The sequence below is a fragment of the Penicillium paradoxum genome (assembly GCF_028828445.1).
Source record: "Penicillium paradoxum strain IBT 22861 chromosome Unknown utg000002l_segment0_segment0, whole genome shotgun sequence".
Taxonomy (NCBI): domain Eukaryota; kingdom Fungi; phylum Ascomycota; class Eurotiomycetes; order Eurotiales; family Aspergillaceae; genus Penicillium; species Penicillium paradoxum.
The window spans coordinates 2,778,522-2,798,903 of NW_026643180.1; the positions used below are offsets into that span (position 1 = coordinate 2,778,522).

At 48.9% G+C, this 20,382-nt stretch overlaps 9 protein-coding genes across 9 annotated transcripts; 3 read left to right on the forward strand and 6 right to left on the reverse strand.

Annotated features, from left to right (window-relative positions):
- Nucleotides 1-1,361: 1,361 nt before the first annotated feature.
- Nucleotides 1,362-3,269, forward strand: hsp70 (molecular chaperone Hsp70; the record flags this gene model as incomplete). The annotated part of the gene is made up of 1 exon (XM_057172067.1): nt 1,362-3,269. The coding sequence occupies one exon, from the start codon at nt 1,362-1,364 to the stop codon at nt 3,267-3,269; it is 1,908 nt and encodes a 635-aa protein (XP_057035970.1).
- A 516-nt stretch (nt 3,270-3,785) lies between these two features.
- On the reverse strand, nt 3,786-4,057 carry N7457_001022 (uncharacterized protein; the record flags this gene model as incomplete). Its single annotated transcript, XM_057172068.1, has 2 exons — nt 3,786-3,963; nt 4,035-4,057. 2 exons carry the CDS (start codon nt 4,055-4,057, stop codon nt 3,786-3,788), a joined length of 201 nt encoding a protein of 66 aa, XP_057035971.1.
- Nucleotides 4,058-4,134: 77 nt separating this feature from the next.
- N7457_001023 (uncharacterized protein) lies at nt 4,135-5,150 on the forward strand (the record flags this gene model as incomplete). Its single annotated transcript, XM_057172069.1, has 3 exons — nt 4,135-4,699; nt 4,786-4,878; nt 4,945-5,150. 3 exons carry the CDS (start codon nt 4,135-4,137, stop codon nt 5,148-5,150), a joined length of 864 nt encoding a protein of 287 aa, XP_057035972.1.
- A 295-nt stretch (nt 5,151-5,445) lies between these two features.
- On the reverse strand, nt 5,446-6,408 carry N7457_001024 (WW domain-containing protein; the record flags this gene model as incomplete). Its single annotated transcript, XM_057172070.1, has 2 exons — nt 5,446-6,271; nt 6,323-6,408. The coding sequence occupies 2 exons, from the start codon at nt 6,406-6,408 to the stop codon at nt 5,446-5,448; spliced, it is 912 nt and encodes a 303-aa protein (XP_057035973.1).
- Nucleotides 6,409-6,861: 453 nt separating this feature from the next.
- N7457_001025 (WD repeat protein) lies at nt 6,862-9,789 on the reverse strand (the record flags this gene model as incomplete). The annotated part of the gene is made up of 1 exon (XM_057172071.1): nt 6,862-9,789. One exon carries the CDS (start codon nt 9,787-9,789, stop codon nt 6,862-6,864), a length of 2,928 nt encoding a protein of 975 aa, XP_057035974.1.
- Nucleotides 9,790-11,145: 1,356 nt separating this feature from the next.
- On the reverse strand, nt 11,146-12,218 carry pmp47 (putative peroxisomal membrane protein Pmp47; the record flags this gene model as incomplete). Its single annotated transcript, XM_057172072.1, has 3 exons — nt 11,146-11,261; nt 11,320-12,044; nt 12,103-12,218. The coding sequence occupies 3 exons, from the start codon at nt 12,216-12,218 to the stop codon at nt 11,146-11,148; spliced, it is 957 nt and encodes a 318-aa protein (XP_057035975.1).
- A 1,198-nt stretch (nt 12,219-13,416) lies between these two features.
- Nucleotides 13,417-14,214, reverse strand: N7457_001027 (Rab family GTPase YPT1; the record flags this gene model as incomplete). Its single annotated transcript, XM_057172073.1, has 4 exons — nt 13,417-13,611; nt 13,694-13,921; nt 13,975-14,022; nt 14,092-14,214. Coding segments are annotated over 4 exons (594 nt in total), but the record flags the coding sequence as incomplete, so codon positions are not given.
- Nucleotides 14,215-15,037: 823 nt separating this feature from the next.
- On the reverse strand, nt 15,038-18,594 carry N7457_001028 (M1 family metallopeptidase; the record flags this gene model as incomplete). Its single annotated transcript, XM_057172074.1, has 11 exons — nt 15,038-15,632; nt 15,696-15,908; nt 15,965-16,407; nt 16,471-16,541; nt 16,593-16,803; nt 16,862-16,887; nt 16,963-17,079; nt 17,150-17,267; nt 17,332-17,978; nt 18,057-18,226; nt 18,350-18,594. The coding sequence occupies 11 exons, from the start codon at nt 18,592-18,594 to the stop codon at nt 15,038-15,040; spliced, it is 2,856 nt and encodes a 951-aa protein (XP_057035977.1).
- A 209-nt stretch (nt 18,595-18,803) lies between these two features.
- Nucleotides 18,804-20,275, forward strand: N7457_001029 (TFIIH/NER complex subunit SSL1; the record flags this gene model as incomplete). The annotated part of the gene is made up of 3 exons (XM_057172075.1): nt 18,804-19,018; nt 19,080-19,415; nt 19,480-20,275. The coding sequence occupies 3 exons, from the start codon at nt 18,804-18,806 to the stop codon at nt 20,273-20,275; spliced, it is 1,347 nt and encodes a 448-aa protein (XP_057035978.1).
- Nucleotides 20,276-20,382: the final 107 nt, after the last annotated feature.

Here is a 20,382-nt window from a genome sequence, read left to right on the forward strand (position 1 = left end):
TATAGGTACATAGGGATTATATGATCAGGGAATATAGATATAGAGGACTTCGTTGAAAGAGCCAGTTTTAAGCTCGTGGTTGGGGATGGAAAATGAAAGAGTAGAAGCACTAACGAGTGCCATAAATAATATTGAAGGTTAGAATGGGGAGAGGATTAAGTGCGAGGAAAATAATCAGAATAACAAAGGCTATCACGAATACAACACACCATCACCGGGTCATGTCTTTGCGCTATCCTAGGATGAAGTTGAGGCGGTGCTGAGGCTGGCAATGAACGCTTCACTCCACTTCGGAGTTTTTTTAATAACTTTTTCACACTGCGAGACTGTTAAACTCCTTAGATACAACTTTTTTCTAAGTAGAATGATAAACTGAACGACTCGGGCTACTAGGGACCGAGTAAGGCAAGGCATAAGTATGCCGACCTTTTTGACCCTATACTTGTAGGCCATATATATACGGAGTACAGATATAGAACCATAGCGTATGCACACACTTCTAGTAGACTCAAGATTTAATACATCATGGCTAATATCTACATGTGTGATGGCGAGGGTAGTCCATATTCTATCTTAGAATGTTGGAATGCTTATAGCTATAGGCGAGCCTACACCTGGGCATTGTACATTGTACGATATACAACAGAATCCAGTACGGAGTAAATTGAAACACGTACAATGTAGAGCATGTACCATGAGTGGATTATCACCTCAAATTGAAATCCTCTTAAGATATAGAATTCTCTAGAGACATGAATTCATCATGACGCCCAAAGTTTGCCCAAATTTGGGGGATCTGGGTGACCATACCAATACGGACAAGACAGGCCCTGCATACAGCCTACAGACAGGTGGTCTCTTGGGGCGACGGTATTATTCGGTATTGATACCATCATGTGACAGTCCCTTTGTGCTGAGGAGTCATCCCACTATTACGTCATACAGCCCCGCCATAAAAAAACGACCAGGACAAAGAAAAGCTGAATCAGAGCAAAGAATGAGGAATTGACACTGTTCTGAACAAAACCAGAGACAATGAAGTAATCTGTAAGCATGAAAACTCCACTGGGCTCATCTGGAACCTACTAGGCGCTTGGTGAAGGGCGTAGTGATGTGTTGCTGGGGCATCGAAGCCTATGGAATCTCATGGATCCCCGTGGAAGTCCTCTCTAGAAGCTTCTGAACAATACACCGCTCACTATATAGCAGGTTTTCGCTGCCCGCAACCCTTCTTCTTCTTCTTTTTTCTCACTTACAAATACCCCAAATCCTCTTGACATCTCTGTACACTACTTCTTCCACTTTTTGACCCACGAATTTCTTTTTCCACCCCACCTTTTTAACGATTACACACATTCACCATGGCTCCCGCTGTCGGTATCGATCTTGGAACCACCTACTCCTGCGTGGGTGTCTTCCGTGATGACCGCATTGAGATCATCGCCAACGACCAGGGTAACCGTACCACCCCCTCGTTCGTCGGTTTCACCGACAGCGAGCGTCTCATCGGTGATGCCGCCAAGAACCAAGTCGCCATGAACCCCCACAACACTGTCTTCGATGCCAAGCGTCTCATTGGTCGCCGTTTCCAGGATGCTGAGGTTCAGGCTGATATGAAGCACTGGCCTTTCAAGATCGTCGATAAGGCCACCAAGCCCATTATCGAGATCGAGTTCAAGGGTGAGGCCAAGCAGTTCACCCCTGAGGAGATTTCCGCTATGATCCTCGTCAAGATGCGTGAGACCGCTGAGGCCTACCTCGGTGGCACCGTCAACAACGCCGTCATCACTGTTCCTGCCTACTTCAACGACTCTCAGCGTCAGGCCACCAAGGATGCCGGTCTCATTGCCGGCCTTAACGTCCTTCGTATCATCAACGAGCCTACCGCTGCCGCCATTGCTTACGGTCTCGACAAGAAGGTTGAGGGTGAGCGCAACGTCCTGATCTTCGATCTGGGTGGTGGTACTTTCGATGTCTCCCTCCTGACCATCGAGGAGGGTATCTTTGAAGTTAAGTCCACTGCTGGTGACACTCACTTGGGTGGTGAGGACTTCGACAACCGTCTGGTCAACCACTTCGTCAACGAGTTCAAGCGTAAGCACAAGAAGGACTTGACCACCAACGCTCGTGCCCTCCGTCGTCTCCGCACTGCTTGCGAGCGTGCTAAGCGCACCCTGTCCTCTGCTGCCCAGACCTCCATCGAGATTGATTCTCTGTTCGAGGGTATTGACTTCTACACCTCCATTACCCGTGCCCGTTTCGAGGAGCTTTGCCAGGACCTCTTCCGCGGCACCATGGAGCCCGTTGAGCGTGTTCTGCGTGATGCCAAGATTGATAAGTCTTCCGTTCACGAGATTGTCCTCGTTGGTGGTTCCACCCGTATCCCTAAGATCCAGAAGCTCGTCTCCGACTTCTTCAACAAGGACGCCAACAAGTCCATCAACCCCGATGAGGCCGTTGCCTACGGTGCTGCCGTCCAGGCTGCTATCCTGTCCGGTGACCAGTCTTCTAAGTCTACCAACGAGATCCTGCTTCTCGATGTTGCCCCTCTCTCCCTCGGTATTGAGACTGCCGGTGGTGTCATGACTCCTCTGATCAAGCGCAACACCACTATCCCTACCAAGAAGTCTGAGACCTTCTCCACCTACTCCGACAACCAGCCCGGTGTTCTGATCCAGGTCTTCGAGGGTGAGCGTGCTCGCACCAAGGACAACAACCTCCTCGGAAAGTTCGAGCTTACTGGCATTCCCCCCGCCCCCCGCGGTGTTCCCCAGGTTGAGGTTACTTTCGATGTTGATGCCAACGGTATCATGAACGTCTCCGCTCTCGAGAAGGGTACCGGCAAGTCCAACAAGATTACCATCACCAACGACAAGGGCCGTCTCTCGAAGGAGGAGATCGAGCGCATGCTTGCTGAGGCCGAGAAGTACAAGGAGGAGGATGAGGCTGAGTCCTCCCGTATTCAGGCCAAGAACGGCCTTGAGTCCTACGCCTACTCCCTCAAGAACACCCTTTCTGAGGGCAAGCTCCAGATCTCCGAGGATGACAAGAAGAAGGTCGAGGACAAGATCTCCGAGGTCATCAGCTGGCTCGACAACAACCAGACTGCTGAGAAGGACGAGTACGAGTCCCAGCAGAAGGAGCTCGAGGCTGTTGCCAACCCCATCATTTCCGCTGCCTACGGTGGCCAGGCTCCCCCTGGCGCTGCCCCTGAGGGTGGTGCCCGCTCCGCCGATGAGGTTGAGGAGAAGCCCGAGGAGCTTGACTAAATGTCGCTCTGATTGATTCTTTTCTTGCCGTTTGGCTCTCGTTTCCCTTCACGTCTTGTTTTACGAACTTATGGGGTATTAAGGTTTCTTTTTGCGCATGATTGCATAGATACAAGGCTATCTCTCCTGGGATGATCCCCAGTGAATCAAAATTCTTTCTTAATTCAATGCTTCTTCCCTCTTTAGCTTGTACATTGCAGTAGCACGTACCCATAATAGCTTGCACTACCTTTGGGTCTAGTATGTCATTGACATGAAGTTATCCTCCTTCATTGCTAGCACATTTCTAAACTCATAATTAAAAACACGTCTACAGGACTGGCAATCTGCGCCTCGCGAGTGAGTGCTTTGAGAAGAGGTTGAACGGTACATGCAACTGAAGGATAGGTTCGTAGTGATATGTATAAGTAAAAGACGAGAGCCCAATAATAAATATGGATTCACTTCATGAGAATCCCCAAGCCCAACAAAAACCAACTCCCCAAACCTCCAGATGGTATATTGCAAGTTGCGCTTTTAAACACTCTGGAAGTCTCCGTTCCACCACCGCTGCAACCGCTGGCCACTCGTTTGTACAATGCTTCCGTATGTGATTTCTGATGCGCGCTCGGGGTACTTATCACGCTGGTCACGGCGGATGCGAGTGAGGGCAGCAGAGACACCCATGCCCAAGGCGAAGAGGGGATCTGCGATCCTATTAAACATTAGGTCTGTCATATGAGAGGATTCGTTTGAAATGGAGGTGATTTAGGAGGAATATCTTACCTGGAAATAAGATAGACAGGCATAGTGGTCTAATTGGAGAGCAGAAGATAGTCTTGGTGTTTCAAGATACGCATCTTGTTCATCCAAAGAGCTCGAGGATATGCATCACGTGATTATATCGTTGCTTGCCGATTGGGTAATTCACCACCTCTGTCCAGAGGTCTTCCAGAAACATATCGCCGCCATGCATTTTTCGCTTTCATCACTTCTCCTGCTAGGTGCTAGTAGCCTGGTATCTGCCAGTTCTTTAACTATCACCATCCCGGCCTCTAGTCCCCTCCCAAATCCCCACGTCCTTCCCGCAACTAGCCATGCCACTCTCACTACTCTCCCCTCCGCTGGGAAAGACCACACCCTGACTGCATCGCTGACCCGCTCAGCGACATTTGTGTTCCATGATATCCCATCCTACGGGTTAGATGCCCAGCCTGAGTCCTACTTGCTCGATATTCGCTCTACTGGCGACTACATCTTCGCCCCCTACCGTGTTGATGTTGCGGCTGATGGATCCATCCTTGGGATTTGGGAGACTTTCCGCGGGAACCCATGGGACAACCGTGGCGCAGAGAAATACATCGTGGATGTTACAGGAAAGAACAAGATTGATGTGGTAGTTGAGGCCAAGGTTGTCGGACGGAAGGTCTTCTATGAGCAGCGTGCTAAATGTGAGCTTGACCTCTTTCTTTTTCTATCCGCAGACTCGATCTGCTGTAAATCCTTGGAATTGCGCTAATCTGAGACTGAATTGCAGTCTCTCCCTTGAGTCTTGTCAAGAGCCCAATGGTCTTACTTGCAGTTGTCGCGCTGGGTCTCATGTTTGCCATGCCCAAGCTCATGGAGAACAGTATGTCTTATGGCTTGATCCCTTTTTGCCTCAGTTGGGTGTTTGGCGTCTAACTTGATTTTCTAGTGGATCCCGAGATGCGCGCGGAGTTTGAGCAGCATTCCCGCTCCTCGCCCATTACTGGCGCCACTACTAATGCTATGGCCGGTGGCGGATTTGATCTGGCTGGTTGGATGGCAGGTACTGGTGCTCCTAACTCCACACCCAATGTCGCATCTCAGGCTGGTTCAACTGGTCGAGAGACCAGTGGCCCTGCCCGGAGGCGTGCATAGGAAATTATTACGGATTGTAACACCGAATTGTGGTATCAAATCTTATCGTTGTCCTGTGACTAGCTGTATGATACAAGCTCATCCGAACCTCCTCGTGGATCATATAATTGGAGCTCAATGTCGCCAAATGACTAGAGTTATTTGGGCGAAACGAAAGCAATCCTCCCAGATTCCCGCCGGTTTCAAAGCGCCTAGAAGTCAGCTGTACAGCGACATTTCTCCTATGCCGAAGTACATGGTAGTAAAAAACAAAAGAAAAAGCAGAACAATAGAAGAAATCGAAACGTAACCGAGCCTAAAAGTCGTCTCCAAAGTCATCACCACCGCAATCGTCATGGTCAGAATCATTGATAGCATCAGCAATCAGCATACCGCCAAGCAAACCACCGCCAACACCCAGAGCAGCGGCACCCGCAGTGCCCATGCCCCCACCTTGCCTGCGAGGCGGTCGCTGTTGGTAATATCCACCTTGCTGCGGATATCCGCCATATCCTCCTCCATACCCTGGTCCAGGGTATCCGTATCCAGGCTGGGGGCCAGGCTGCGCAGGATAGCCACCACCACTGTAGTAGGGACCAGGCGGGGGACCCTGCTGAGCATATGAGGCGTATTGTTGCTGCGGCCGAGGCGGTTTGCTGCTTGAGTTTGAGCTCTTTCCCATTAGCTTGCTGAAAAAGCCACCCTTGCTGCGCTTCTGTTCCTGCTCGGGTATTGGGCTATGCGACGCCGGGCTAGCTGCAGACCCGCTTAGGCCGGAGGACGGCGGCTGCAAAGCATCATTGTAGTAGTCTGATGAGGTGCCGCGATCCCCGGTTCCGGCCCCGCTTGCTCGTGTGCTGGCTCGGGCGTCTTCCTCGGCTTGGAGCTTGGCGGCAAGTCGTGCGTCTTCGTCTATTGTGTTAGGGCTGAGGTTACTTGAACCGGTAATTGTCGGATTGTAGGGGTTGTTTGACCCCATGTGCTGCTTTTTGTCCCCGGTGCTGGCTATCACTGCCGGGTCACCGGGCCCAGTATTGTTGTATGATGGCGGGGGAGAATTCTGAAGGTTGCCATCCTCGCGCGGCGGGAGAGCTTCAGGGCGGTCCCATTGCGATTTACCAGTAGCAAGGTCCACATAGAACCTAGGTGATTGTCAGTACTTCTTACCAAAATGTGAATACCTATGTACATACCAAGTATGATACCGGTCGTCATACTGAGCTTTCCACCCCTCGGGTACCGAAGGCGGGGGAGGCCCCGAAGGCGGGGCGAACGACATGATCTGATAGGTATGACGAGGCTGAAGATGTTGAAAGACTTGGAATTTTGAAGTGACTCAAAAGAGTTAGAGATGAGAATAACTCAGACGTTAGGAATAAACAAGAAGTTAAATTTTAGACAGAAGCCAACAGGTTCTCGGTCTTTCCATGGATATATACTCTCGGCAGGAATAAGCGGAGATCGATGGCCTCAGGCAACATGATGACTGCGCCTCGGTGGCGGTGCCCTGATGTCACCTTAAACTACTACATCCAATGTACCTTCACACTCCGTACATTCATCACTACATCGAGGTAATACATAGGAATATGCAAGCTTTCGATTGACTACCAGCCAAATTCAATAATATGCATGAGTACATCATACCAGCACCTTCGCTTGACGTGATGATAAACCAAAACTCCACGCTTCCATAGTATGCATAACACATCAAAAGTACCAATCCAGGAAGTCAGACGATCTCATCTTGGAAGTTAGGATTGATTTCTCCACTGGCTGGGAACCAGTTATCTTCCTCGAGAACCTCGAGAAGCTCATCGAGATCGAACCTATATCGACTTCTCAGCTCCGTTTCTGTATCCGAATCCAATAGCGTGAGATCAACGTTTTCGGTGTTGCTGATTATTGGACGCGGAGTCTTTCGAACTTTCTTCTTCCGAGTCTTCGTTCTCACTTTATCTTGTCCGTTATCTTCTCGCTTCGCTTCTTTTTTCACTTCTCTCCTCTCAGCTTTTTTCCTTCTCCGCCTCTCCTTCTCTAAGCGGTAATAGTCAAAGGAAGACAAAGGCGTGGGGCCTCGGAGGGGGACACTAGAAGCATCATCAGGCATCGGGCGTTTTCTCTTCCTTGAACCTCGATTTCGTATCGCTGCAATTTGAATTTGTCTTGCTAATTCTCGTCGTTGATTGACATCGAGGTCATGGCGATCTTCTGGGGGTGGTCCGTCTAGTTGCTGGTCTTGATACTCTTTCAGCAAAGGAAGTTCCCCGATTCGATCCGCGGAAACGTCTTTTCCGACGTCCCGAGCCCATGAAGCAAATGGCCCTGTATAGGATGGACCTTGACCCATGCCGAATACTTCATGTTCGACAACTTGACCGGATGAGATGAGTTCAGTTCCTGCGGCGACACCACTTTCAGCAGGATTTTCGGGTTCTGGAGCGTGTTCAAAGTCAAAACTTGTTCTGTTAGGATCCGAACAAGTTCCTGATGACAGCACATGCACACCTCCTCCAGAACCCCCAATGAGGAGATGGGAATGATCCTCGGTGAAGGCAGCGCACATTATCTCCTCGTCGAAAGTAGCGACATTCTCAACAAGGACATCTTCCGGCGATCGGCGAATATCCCATCGCTTGAGAACACCATCAGAGGCACCGGTGTAGAATTGGTCTAGGGACGAACCCCAGAGAGCTACCCTGACTCCCACATCTGCCGCCTCCCGGGTTCGTTGGTCATCGAGTGGGTTCAGGGACTTTCCATGTCGAAGTTCATGAAGAATTTTATCACCCTTCCGGTTGTCCCAAACATAGGTTTTCCCATCTGTGCAACTAGCCGTGATGTACGTGCCATTGGAATCTAGTGGACAGAAACTGACTTCATTGACATCCAAAGCTGGACAGGAGAATTCCATGACCGACGGCACACGCTTTTGAAGATCGTAATTAAGGCTGAAAACTCTCACAAGAGATTTTATGGCGGTACCGATGCCTTTGATTCGTGCCTGGTGGGGGTCTTCGGGACTAGCCGTTGCAAAAATGGGCAATGAAGAGTGCCACTTGATGTCAAAAATATTTTGGGAATTGGATAAAATCCTGATTGTCTCGAAGGCAGATTCACGGGCTCGCCACATGCCTAGGTGACCTTTGTATATTGGATCCTCCCCTAGCTCAGCAAGACCTCCGGCTAGAAATTCCTTCGTTGACGGAGCATGTCCCCAGGCTAAGGCCGTCGATGAAAACCCAATATTGGGTTTATATCGTGCATCGCGGTCAAGAGGAAGGAGGGTCGATGTCGGATCCTCTGGATTTCGGGTATCCCAGACCAATATTGATTCTGTTCCCGTGGCCAATATACTGGGATCAAACCCCGAGACAGACATCGTTGCCACTCGGGACTCATGCTGCAAAGTATGAGTACACGATATATTGCTAATGGAATCAACCTCCCAAATTTTGACGGTCTTGTCGAAACTAGCAGTGTAAAGTCGGTTGTCAATCCACTGCATATTATTGACAGTCATGAAAAGTCGGGGATCATCAACAGTTGACGATGCCGGCCTCTCAATCCAATGGTCCGGTATTTCCTTCAGGACATTGCTCTGAAGATCGCCTAATAGGAGATTGTTGGGTTTGTTGTACATCATATTGTGCTCGTCGGATTTAGCTGCGGCGCCTGCTGCAAACTGGGTGCCATCAGGCGACCAGGCCAGAACGAGTAGGTCGCCTGAAGCGCCTTGCCATGACTTCCATGGTCTCAGATCTGAAATCACGTCGCTGACAATGGGCCGATTATTTCCGACTCCAAGCTCACGGCTATAGAGGAGTTTATGGACATTGGCACGACGAGGCTGGACACGACATGGCTCCTGTGGCAGAAATGCGTTTGAGTCCTGAGTGGCTTCAACATTCGTGTCAAGTTCCTCAGATTCAAGGCGCGCTCTGCCCCAAGGATCGGCATAATAGTTGACCGGCTGTGCTCTATTTCGATTAGAGCGACGAATAAAATTCTGTTCAACGGTCGGCGAGATTGACCGCGAGGATCGAGAAGATACAGGGCCAGAGGACATGATGTTTGATGGTACAGAGAAAGTTTGTTTTGCCAAAGGAGCGGCTAATTCATCATTCCTACTCGCATTTGATATTGCCACACTCTCCCTGAGAGTCCGTTGACGATCATGATGACTGGGAGAGATACCGTGGGGAGAAGAAACAGAAACAACAGATTGAGGGGATTTGAGTCGAGAAGAAGCGCGGGAGGGAGGACGAGGAGTAGCGCGAGGGGAAACCCGAACTTGATTGCCAGAGAAAGGAGCGACAGATTGGGAAGGGGTAGAAAGTCGAGTGATCTGACTGCCACATGGGGAAGGAGGGGGTGGAGATGATATTTGTAGAGACACCTCAGGGCGCAGGGCCTCAGTTCGTGGAGCCTGCCATGACTGAGCATCTCTCGTCTTATTTTCGACCTCGTCAAGCTTGGTATGGCCAGAAATGGCAAGACTTGTTTTTTTCTTTGGCAGAGAAGAACCCGCAGAATATTGTAGTAGCAAGCGTAGGGTTTCTCTTTGAACATCCGGGTTTTCAGGAATACTTTGAGCTGATAGACCAGGGAATGCAGGAACTATACCCTGGCCATTGATGCTCGAGAAGCCGTGAGACATCTGAGCAGCACTACTAATGCTCTGAGCTTAGGGTGATTTTAGTTAGTAATAAACATTGAGAAAGAAGGGGGAAAAAAAGAGGACGAGAAAGAAAGAGCACTCACAAATTTCACTCGGTTAATGTGAACCTTGACTCGCTCAGCTCTGTTATCGGACGATCGCAGAGTGAGAAAGACATAACATCGGACCCGCTTTCAGTTTGTTTAAGTTGAGCTCGAGATTTGTGTTGTTTCTCCCTAGCCCGTCGAGCTTTCTCGGTCTAATTCTGCTCTCTACTCGGCAGAAGCAGGCCTCTGCCCTTAGATAGCCCCGAGGGGAAACAAAGTGTGCCGGTGCAGCCCGAGCTCTAGGTATCTCGGGTCAGATGCGATAGAGCCGTTCAGAGCAATAGTTTTGAGTGGAGAGGATGAGTTATGCGTGTTGAGAGGCGCAAATCTATCAAGGCAAACGTTAGAAGAGTCAATGGAGGGGATGTGATGGGGTAAGGCAAGCTTGAATGCTATCTTGAATACGAATAGACACCCAAGGAGATTGAAAGGAAGCATACCTGGCATAAGCAACCTTGGGGAGCTCAAAGAAATACCGGACGGCGGGTAGAGGTATCGATGCTGAAATCGAGCATACCTCATCTGCAGCTTGCAAAAGATATAGGAGAAAGAGTGGAGAAATGGAGCAGAATCGCGTCGAGAACGCGATAACGCGGGTAAGAGTGGCGGTAGGCGGTGGACCAAGGCAAGGCGGTCAGGTCTGGATTACGACATCAATGCTGGTAGCCCTTGGGCCTAGGGCCTCCTAGAGCCCTGGAAATAGCATCAAAATATCAAATAAATATCAAGATGGGAATAGAAATCGAGTTAGAAGAATCTAAAGTAAGTCCAAGTAATTAACGTGATCATATAGTATCTAGGTCGCAAAAGACGTAAGAATTGTTGAGAATCCCATTGGGCCAAAAAGCCTACACATGCAGTGACCTTGAATCTTTCTAGCAAGTTCAACAAGAATCACAGTGTCTACATGTTAGCTAGCTACGTGCATGAGCTGACAGATCAGCGGGCTTTAGGCAAGGGTGAATACAGAGATATAAATGAGTTTCAGTACATAATTAAACTACATATTTGCGAGACTCGTAGGGATCACCTTTGCCAACCTTTGAGATGACTCTGCTTACATGTGGCCATGTACATGGAGGTAGCCCTGGAGGTACAAGTGGGCGGGAGACTTCCAGGGTCAAGTGAGTATGCCCACAATTAGACAAGTATAATGGACAGCATTGAAGGTCCAAATATCAGGTTCCCATCAAAGATCGTGACCATATGAGTTGCCATATAGGTATGACGAGCTAGGAACCATTCCTGTTTATTTGGAGATGCGGCCCTTTCTACGGGCAGAGACCATCATATCATACAGTACATCCTTGAATGCAAAGAGGAATGCAGCAGTGATGGCGCTCTGAGTGACCTTCGGTCCAATACCTTATTGAAACATGTTGTCAGTGAACAGTCACCCAATATGACCTGTAAGAATACTTACCCTTGTAGAGTCCCCTCCAGCCCTCCTCCTGGATGATCCTCTTCAAGCTTCCGTTCAAGCTCTCCTTAGGACCATCTCTGCTGGCAACATGTGCGCGACTCTTGATGGTGATATAGGGGTAGGTGATGCTGGTAGCCAGGATCTTGCCTAGCGCACCCAGATAAAACGCATCTTTAGGGGTCATACGCCGGCGGCGCTCCACTATGTTTTTCAATTGCTCAAAGATAGTGTATTGCAAGATTGGGTTGATCACCAAGACCAATGCCGGGAGGACTCCGGCGAATAGGGCCTTGGGTCCCTCTTGGCGGAGCAGATCCATCAGAGTGCTGAGAGTCGATGCCCTTGCCTTCTTGGCACCGGGCAAGCTTTCCTCCGCCTCAGACTTGCGGGCAGTCATGCGAGTGTTGATGACCCAGATCGGGTTGGTGATCAGCACCGTTGCGCTGCCTGCAATGGCGCCCGCAATCATAGACTCAATAGTCGTGAGTTTTTTTGAGGCTCGACCTCCCTGAATAGCGGCCTTCTCGAAGGCCGAACGAGTGAATTCATACCAATAGTAATACACGAAGTTGGTGACGCTAATTCCAAACAGTGCCGATTCCAGTCCGGAGTAAAGCCCCGAGATACCTTCTCTCTGTACAATGCGACGTATGGCATCAAGGGTGGTTGAGTGCGCACGCTTCGACTCTACTTGGGCTCTTGTCGACAAAGTGATCAGAGGGTATCTGGGGTGGACATGGGGTTAGTGGCGGCAGTTCATAGGACGAAACGGTGGAAACGCACGTCAAGACCATCGACAAGACACCTCCTCCGGCACCCGCCAGCGCATGTGCGATGTTATCACTCTGCTGGACGGTAGCAGATGCCGCCTTTCTCTGCTCGGCTCCGGGTTGGGACATAATGAAGGGGAAGAGTTGGCAACTAGTGAACGTTCAGCTGTAACATGTAAGGAGCGAATAAGTGAAGGGAATGAAAGAAATGAAATAGCTCAGGGAATTCAAAACCTAAGAACTAAAGCGATAATGAGTCGGCTTGAAGGGGGATGATATTTATGACGTTTTGCCGAAGTGCTGCCTCGGCTCCTACTCAACTCCACTACATTCCGAAACGTCCATATGCATATTCACCTTATACAACCCGTGACAGGGTTGCGCGTGAAGATCAATAGTTTCAACATGAGGTTTCCTTTTCCCCTGTTTTTTTTTATTTAATTTAATTTTGATTATTTGCTGCCTTTCCTTATCCCTATCCTCGGTACCTGCATGTCACCAAACAAGACAGTTGGGATCTCGGAGTATCAGGGATGTACCTAAGAGGTATTATTACCCAATCTAAGGAATATATCTGGATTATTCTAACCCATGCTCCTGATAGTGATCAGCATATTCCATATAGAGTACGGAGTACATCGTATTGTTCTGAGGTCGGCACCTGTGATTTGCATGTGATTATATGCATCAGGGTTTCGGCTTGACGTACGGACCTCAGTATATAGATCTATATTCATCTACCGCAATGAACGTATTTAATACCAAGTATTTTAGAGGGATCCTGAGCAAGGATGGGTACCTATTACAATGTACAGAGTGACTTGAAAAGGAGAGGGGGAAAAATAAAGAGCCTCCTTGTGAGGCCATATGTCTCAAAAGTCTTAAGGGTTTCGCCATTAGTCCATTCACAAGAGAGATCCAACCTACAGAAAAAAAAGCGAAAATAGAAAACGAAAAAAAAGCGAGCAAGCAAGGAAGGAAAAAGAAACAAGACACAGAATGATGGGCCAAGGTAAAAGGTCAGAAACATGACCAGGAAATCATGGGAACGCAAAAACCAGCGGTAATCGCATAAGCAAACGCAGAAACGAGGATGAAACGCAGGCTATCTAAAGCACCTTGAAGGCAAGAAAGGACCTTAACGGCACTGTCGTAACTATTGCCAGCTCCGCGAAGAAACTTTCTTCTTGGTCATCAGAGCTATGCTGACTTTCGGACAAGTCTGACTCTGCCGATTAGATAGCACGCCACTGGAAAACCCTCAATTCATGATGTAACATTGCGCCAAATTAAAGCACCGCATCATACAGAGAGAACATTGTGTCGTTTAGCAGCAGCCTCCTGCTGATCCAGACTGGACACCCTGGCCCTGGCCAACCTGCACGGTCGGCTTGTTGTTGACTGTGGCCGTTCCCATGCGTTCCTTGATTTGTCGTGCCATTGTCAAGAATGCCTGCTCGACATTGGATGCATTTTTGGCTGAAGTCTCAAGGAAAGGAATCCCGAGGCTGTCAGCAAACTCCTATGAGGGTGGAATCAACAAATGTTAGCGGTCTGATTTTCAACAACTGTACTGACAGGGTTAGTTCTATGATGGAGCTTACCTTGGCAACGGTGTATTCCACGACCTTCTTGTCCTCCATATCGCTCTTGTTGCCAACGAGCAGCTTGTTAACACCCTCAGTAGCGTACCGGTCAATTTCCTGAAGCCACTGCTTCACGTTGTTGAAAGAATCCATGTCGGTGACATCGTACACCACGCAAATTCCATGAGCACCTCGGTAGTAAGAAGATGTAATGGTACGGAATCGTTCCTGGCCGGCAGTGTCCCACTGTATATACCATCAGCTTTGCCTCAAATGATTAGTATTGAAGATTGTCATACAATCTGAAGTTTCACGGTCTTGCCATCGAGTTCGATTGTGCGGATTTTCTATATTGGTCGAGATATCAGCGCTACCCTTCTCCTCGAGCTAAATGTCCCGCAGATTCCAGGACGTACGAAGTCAACACCGATTGTCGAGATGTAGCTTTCCGTGTAGGTATCATCTGCAAAACGAAGCAACAGACAGGATTTTCCAACACCGGAGTCACCGATGAGGAGAAGTTTGAAAAGATAATCGTATCTATCTCGGTGGTTAGGCCAGAACCGTGGGATGCGCAAGTTCGGGGGTTTCGTCGGATGAAGGTAAAATCAAGCAGCGACGCGACGATACTCTAGATTTCAACATCAGGTCAGTTTGAATCCTTAATGAAAGAGACGTTTTACAGTCGATCAGAGCAGGGCGCAACGTGGAAGGAATTTGGGAATGGGAAATGGCGAACGCTTACCACTCGGGATTCATGATGAGACGAGGGGAATGGTCAAAGAGGTGATATCGAAAGTACAGTCGTAGACACACAACTTCAAAGGATTATAAAAAGAAAAAAGCAAGTTGATGAAGAGTGAGAGTCGAAGTTCCTAGGAAAGTCGGGGGAGGGGACAATGATGGAACAGTCGCCTGAAATGATAGGAGGTGCAGGAAGGCAGACGCACCTGATGCGCAGCTTTGTTTCACGTCACAACCCACCGCTTCTTTCAGATTTCTCTCATATGCCGTGTCTACATGTATATAGTCTCGGTTTTAATTTCTTATGATCTCGAGCGCGGGCATTACTTGCCTAAACATCTATATCACGAGGGTTGGATTGTAGTTACTGTAATTACGCCTAGCCTCTCAAGATATCCGAAGATCACCTGCTCCTCCAACTGATTTTGTCCCGTGCAAAGACTCAACCTCGTCGGTACGATGAACTACCTAGGTAGTTTTCTCTCGAACGAAATTTGCATAAAGAGAAAGGAAACAAAAGTGAGAAAAGAAAGAGAAACAATGAGGACCTAGTTAGGGAACAAAAACAAATACATTGTTGTAAATGTAAGAGAAAGTAATGGTTCTAGCACACATCTCTCAAGCATAACCATGAGCCTGTAGCCATTCCAGAACCACGGTCTCCTCGCGCACTTTGTAGGATGCATTAGTTCGAATGTTATCCGAGACAATAACGAGTGCGCGGTCATAGGCACCGGTGTCCTTATCCTTGAAGAAGGCTGCAATGTCGTCACTGATCTGGTGATCGGCAAACTTGGACAGACCCACGCGGACAAAGCGCTCAAACACAACGTTGTTAAATGACAGCCGTGTTTCGACAGCAGTCCAATTGTCCTTGATGTACTGCCACAGTAGGTGTCGGACCTTCGAATTGGCGGCCAAAGATGCGGCACCGCTGTGGATGTCCTGGATAGCAACGTTATCCGAAAACACGAAGTCCAAGTAGTCCGTCACCAGTGCAGCATCCTTCGTGCGTCCAAGTGCAGATAGGCAAATTTCTTTGCCGTCCACGGAGTCAGTCCGTAGATACTCCTCTTTAACGGCGTCATATTCTTTACGACCGCCCTCTGACACATTGATGCTGAAAATCACTGACCGCAAATTCGTATGGATGGCATTAGTATCTTTTCCAGTCGCCCAAAGATCGAAGAGACGCTTAGCCTCCAAGGCAAATCTATGATTGAGAATATATCAGAGAGTGTTCCACAAAATCCAGAGACGAGGAATATGAGCTCACTCTTCATGACCCGCATTGCAGGCCATCCCAACCAGTAGCTTCCGAAGCTGCACAACGAGATAATCTTCATTGGGTTGGAATTTCCAGCCAATCTGTTCTGCAGCCGGGGAAGCCAATTTGCGTGTAAACTGCTTTAGCCCCTCGGCAACCTTTTCGTTTTGGGAGAATACCGAACGCAGATTGGCCAGAGACGCAGAGATTTGGGACCAGACACTGCAACATGAGATGTTAAAAATACTAGAAAAGCGCCATGGGTGATTTTTGCTCACAGGTAATTTCTTTCATCCTTGAACCCTTCCAGAAGAGTCAACAAGGCTGGTGTGGTGCCTTCGCCAGATACTGCAAGAGCAGCGGCATCACCTAACAGACCGATCTTATCCTCGGTGCTCAGAAGATCAAGCGACTGGCCCAGTTTTTCCAAATGCTTAGGAGGATAGTTGGTGCGGTAGAACCCAGACAAATCCTTGTTGATCTTATAGAAAGTGTCCTCGCCAATTCCTCCAATAGTATCGGATTTCGCGGTGAGAGCACGGGTGTCAACATCAGCCAATTTTGATCCGGATTTGATACCAAGAGGGATCCACCATTTCGTCTCATCTTCCTCTGGCTTTGCATCCCCAGTAGATAGGAATCGATTCTGGCTAACGCTGATCTGGCTAGGTTCTTCTGCTACAGTGACAACCGGGAAACCAATCTTTCGAATCCAGGGGTCCTTGAGCAGGTCAGTTAGACTTGGAATTCCAAATCAAGATCCACATATTGGGCATTCACTTACCATGAAAGAATGCACGTCTTGGCCGGAAGCTTTGCTCAAGGCGGACCACAGATCATTAGTGGTTGCATTGCCTAGAGACCATCAGCAAGTGTTTCTAATGGATATCCGATTTGGTGTCCCACCATATGCATGTGACTTGAGATAGTCTGCAACTCCACGCAAGAAAGTCTCCCTGCCGAGATGGACACTCAGCATGCGAATGACGGAGCTTCCCTTCAGGTAGCTGATATGGTCGAAAATCTGGTCGACTTCAAGAGCGTTCCGAACAGGTACTTCGATGGGATGAGAAGCGCGGAGCGAGTCGAGGTGAAACGCTTGTTGCACACCTTCAGCCTGTGATAATGTCAATATTGGTATTGAGATGTTGGATGTTACCTCGAGAATTGCGTACGACAAACTGGGACCAGACGTTCCACTCTGCTTGCGTATTAGTCACTGTATGAATATACCTTCATCGATCAAAAGAAGAAAGAGAGGTGGGGGGAAGCTCACCGGGATAGAAATGATCAACGGCCAACCAACCGACCCATGTAGCGAACCCTTCATTCAACCACAACTCATTCCACCAGTCCATGGTGACGAGATTACCAAACCACTGGTGAGCGAGCTCTATCATGCGAATCAGGTATTAATGCCATTCTGACATACGTGGGTCTTGCGATTGATCGCGGGAACTAACCATGGGCTACAACATAGGCAATGCGATTCTTGTAACGGTTGTCCGATTTTCCTTCATCGAAGAGAACAGCAGTCGTTCGGTAGGTCACAAGACCCCAATTTTCCATCGCTCCCATGGCCTAGCACATCCTGATTAGCTCCATCGAAATAATTGGGAGCTATAGGAAACGAATGAGGACTTACAAATTCATGGACGGCCAGGAGATCAGCCTTGGGGAGTGGGTACTCAATTTCAAAGACTTCCGAGAAATAGTCAACGGTGCGGTGAGCACACTCCAGTGCAAATCGCGCTTGATCTTGCAGGCCTCGTGTGGTGTAAACTCGAACAGGAATACTTTTGCCCTGATATTTGCGCTGAGTCATAGCCTCAACGTATTCAAAGTCACCAACTGCCCATGCCAGGAGATAGGTGCTCATGACCGGCGTCTGCTCGAACGTAACAAACTTCAAGCCGGGCTTGTTGCCGTCTCTTTCAGATTTGACAGGCATGTTGCTCAGTGCTGTCTGTCCCTTGGGAACTTCGATTTCAAAAACGAAAGTGGACTTCAAGTTTGGCTCATCGAAACAAGGGAAGGCCCGTCGTGCATCGCAAGACTCGAATTGAGTGCTGAGCATGTAGTAAAAGTCATCTTCTTTTGGGGTGTCGGGAGATGGCTGTCCAACGGGCTTGTATTTTGACCGGTAAAAGCCGGCCATGGCGTTGTTCATGGTACCCGTAAAATTGATAGAAAGCACAACGTCTCCCGGCACAATCTCTTTGGGAAAAGCGAGAGATACACGCTCAGATTGCTTGTCGTAAGTGATGCCGGATGCTCGGGCCAGTTGACTCCCTATGTGAGGATGGTCGTTAGTTTTTCTTGTGGTTTTTTTTGACTCCATAGCAAATCAAAGGCATGGTCTCTACGTACCGTCTTTCCCCAAGATTTCAGCATCGTGTACCTCAATCTCCTTCGAGTTCAACACAATCTTGCTGGAAGCATGGGTGACTTTGAGATCGATTTTTAATGCACCCTTGTATTCCCATGAACCACCAAACTGCAGGTCGAAAAGAGAGACATGGTAGTTAACAGGCTTCGCCCTATTCCTGTGTCAGGTTCCAATGTTTCAAAATATAATGGAGGGAAAGCCCCAGTAAAGGCAAAGAACGAAGACAAAAGAAGGGCGAAAAATGCGTGACAAGCCGAAGCGGGGCATCACTTACACGTCAGGAAGTGTCTCTCTGTCCTGAGACGCCATCATGCGGACTTCGGCGGAACAATGTCTAATTGGCGGGAAACTCAGATCTAGTGTAGCAGCAGGTGTTGGCAGTCGAGGTCGCAGTCGAGGGGAGGAGTGCGAGAGAGAAAGTTGGTGTAGTGCGCGAGAAAGAGGAGGGGTAGGGCGGACAGGGAGACCGAGGGCTTCAATTGCTACGCCAGCTCGCGCAATGGATCTTCTTCCCCACATCGGCGGGACCTAGCTAAACCGTCTACGGCTATCGTCGGGAATTTAGTGATTCCAGTGAATTCCAGTCGAACAACAAATCGCAAGTGGAAAGGAGGGAAAAAGCAAAGGGTTCTTCATAGTTTCCATCGGAGCTCCGTCGGAAGCTTGGACCATTTTCAACGCTTCCGCCTTGGATCCTCAGTCTCTCTCCGCTCCGATCAACAAACAGGATGGCTGACTCTGACGAAGAATATGTGGGAGAGGTGACGGAAGATGAAGATGATTTACAGGTAAATCGAGGCGATAGTACGCGAGCCAAAAAGAGAAAACAGCGTGGAGGCGCAGAGTGGGAGCTATCCAGAACCTGGGAGACACTCGTGGAAGGTGCAGATGGTACCATCAACTCGACTGTCGAGGGGCTACTAGAGGCCGGGAAACGAAAAAGGTGACTTTTTCTTCATTTGGGCCCTTCATGTTCTCTAGCTGAATTTTTTCTGTTGCGGCAGGCTCTTGAAAGACACGACACCTCTACAGCGCGGAATCATTCGACACCTCATCCTAATCCTGGATCTTTCGCAATCTATGTCTGAGAAGGACCTCCGGCCAACAAGATATTTGTTGACTCTCCGATATGCTCAAGAATTTGTCAGAGAATTCTTTGAACAAAACCCAATCTCCCAGCTCGGTGTCCTCGGCCTGAGAGATGGTCTCGCGCTCCGAGTCAGTGATCTAAGTGGCAATCCCACAGAACATCTCACAGCCATCCAAGCCCTCAAAACACAAGATCCAAAAGGTCTACCTAGTCTTCAGAATGGATTGGAAATGGCACAGGCTGCTCTTTTGTATGTGCTTGTGGCAATTACATAAAGTGCCGAAACCTTGATCGAAGCTAACCTATCGACTTAGCCATACGCCTAGCCATGGCACCCGAGAAGTATTAATTATATATGGCTCCCTCCTTTCCTCCGACCCCGGAGATATCCATCAAACCATAGGTACCCTCATAAGCGACAAAATTCGGATTGGGATCGTGGGCCTCGCAGCCCAGGTGGCCATTTGCCGAGAACTTTGTGCGAAAACCAACGGTGGCGATGAAACAACATATGGAGTAGCACTGAATGAGCAACATTTTCGGGAGCTGATGATGGATGTGACTACGCCACCAGCTACCTATTCACAGAAAGAATCTGCAAGCTCACTGCTGATGATGGGGTTTCCCTCTCGTACAGTGGAATCCAGCCCTTCTCTCTGCGCGTGTCATTCAAAGCCCTCACGAGGAGGCTATCTTTGCTCACGATGCAACAGCAAAGTGTGTAGTCTTCCTGCTGAATGCCCATCCTGCGGGCTTACACTGATTCTTTCAACTCATCTGGCACGGTCTTATCACCATCTGTTTCCCTTAATCAATTGGGTCGAGGTGCCATGGCGTCGGGCCTCACGAAGTTCGGCTTGCTTTGCCTGCGGTCTAACTTTTCCATCCGTGCCCTCGCAAGATCAATGGCCAATGACAGAGAGCCAAACTAAGGGGATGAGCGTGAGCAGTCGGTACGAATGTACCGCTTGTCATAACCACTTCTGTATCGACTGTGATCTCTTTGCCCATGAGGTCGTGCACAACTGTCCCGGTTGTCAAAGTAAAACAGCGCTTTTGCATTCTGACCTAGCCAGGCAAACGGCAGAGGGAATGGATACTGCAGGTTAGGGCCATGGAATCATACCACCATTGCATGGTTTGGCGTCGCTCGCAAGATATCCTTAGAATTTTCGTTCGGTCACAAGGTAGTATTGGGCACAGGCATATATGTATAC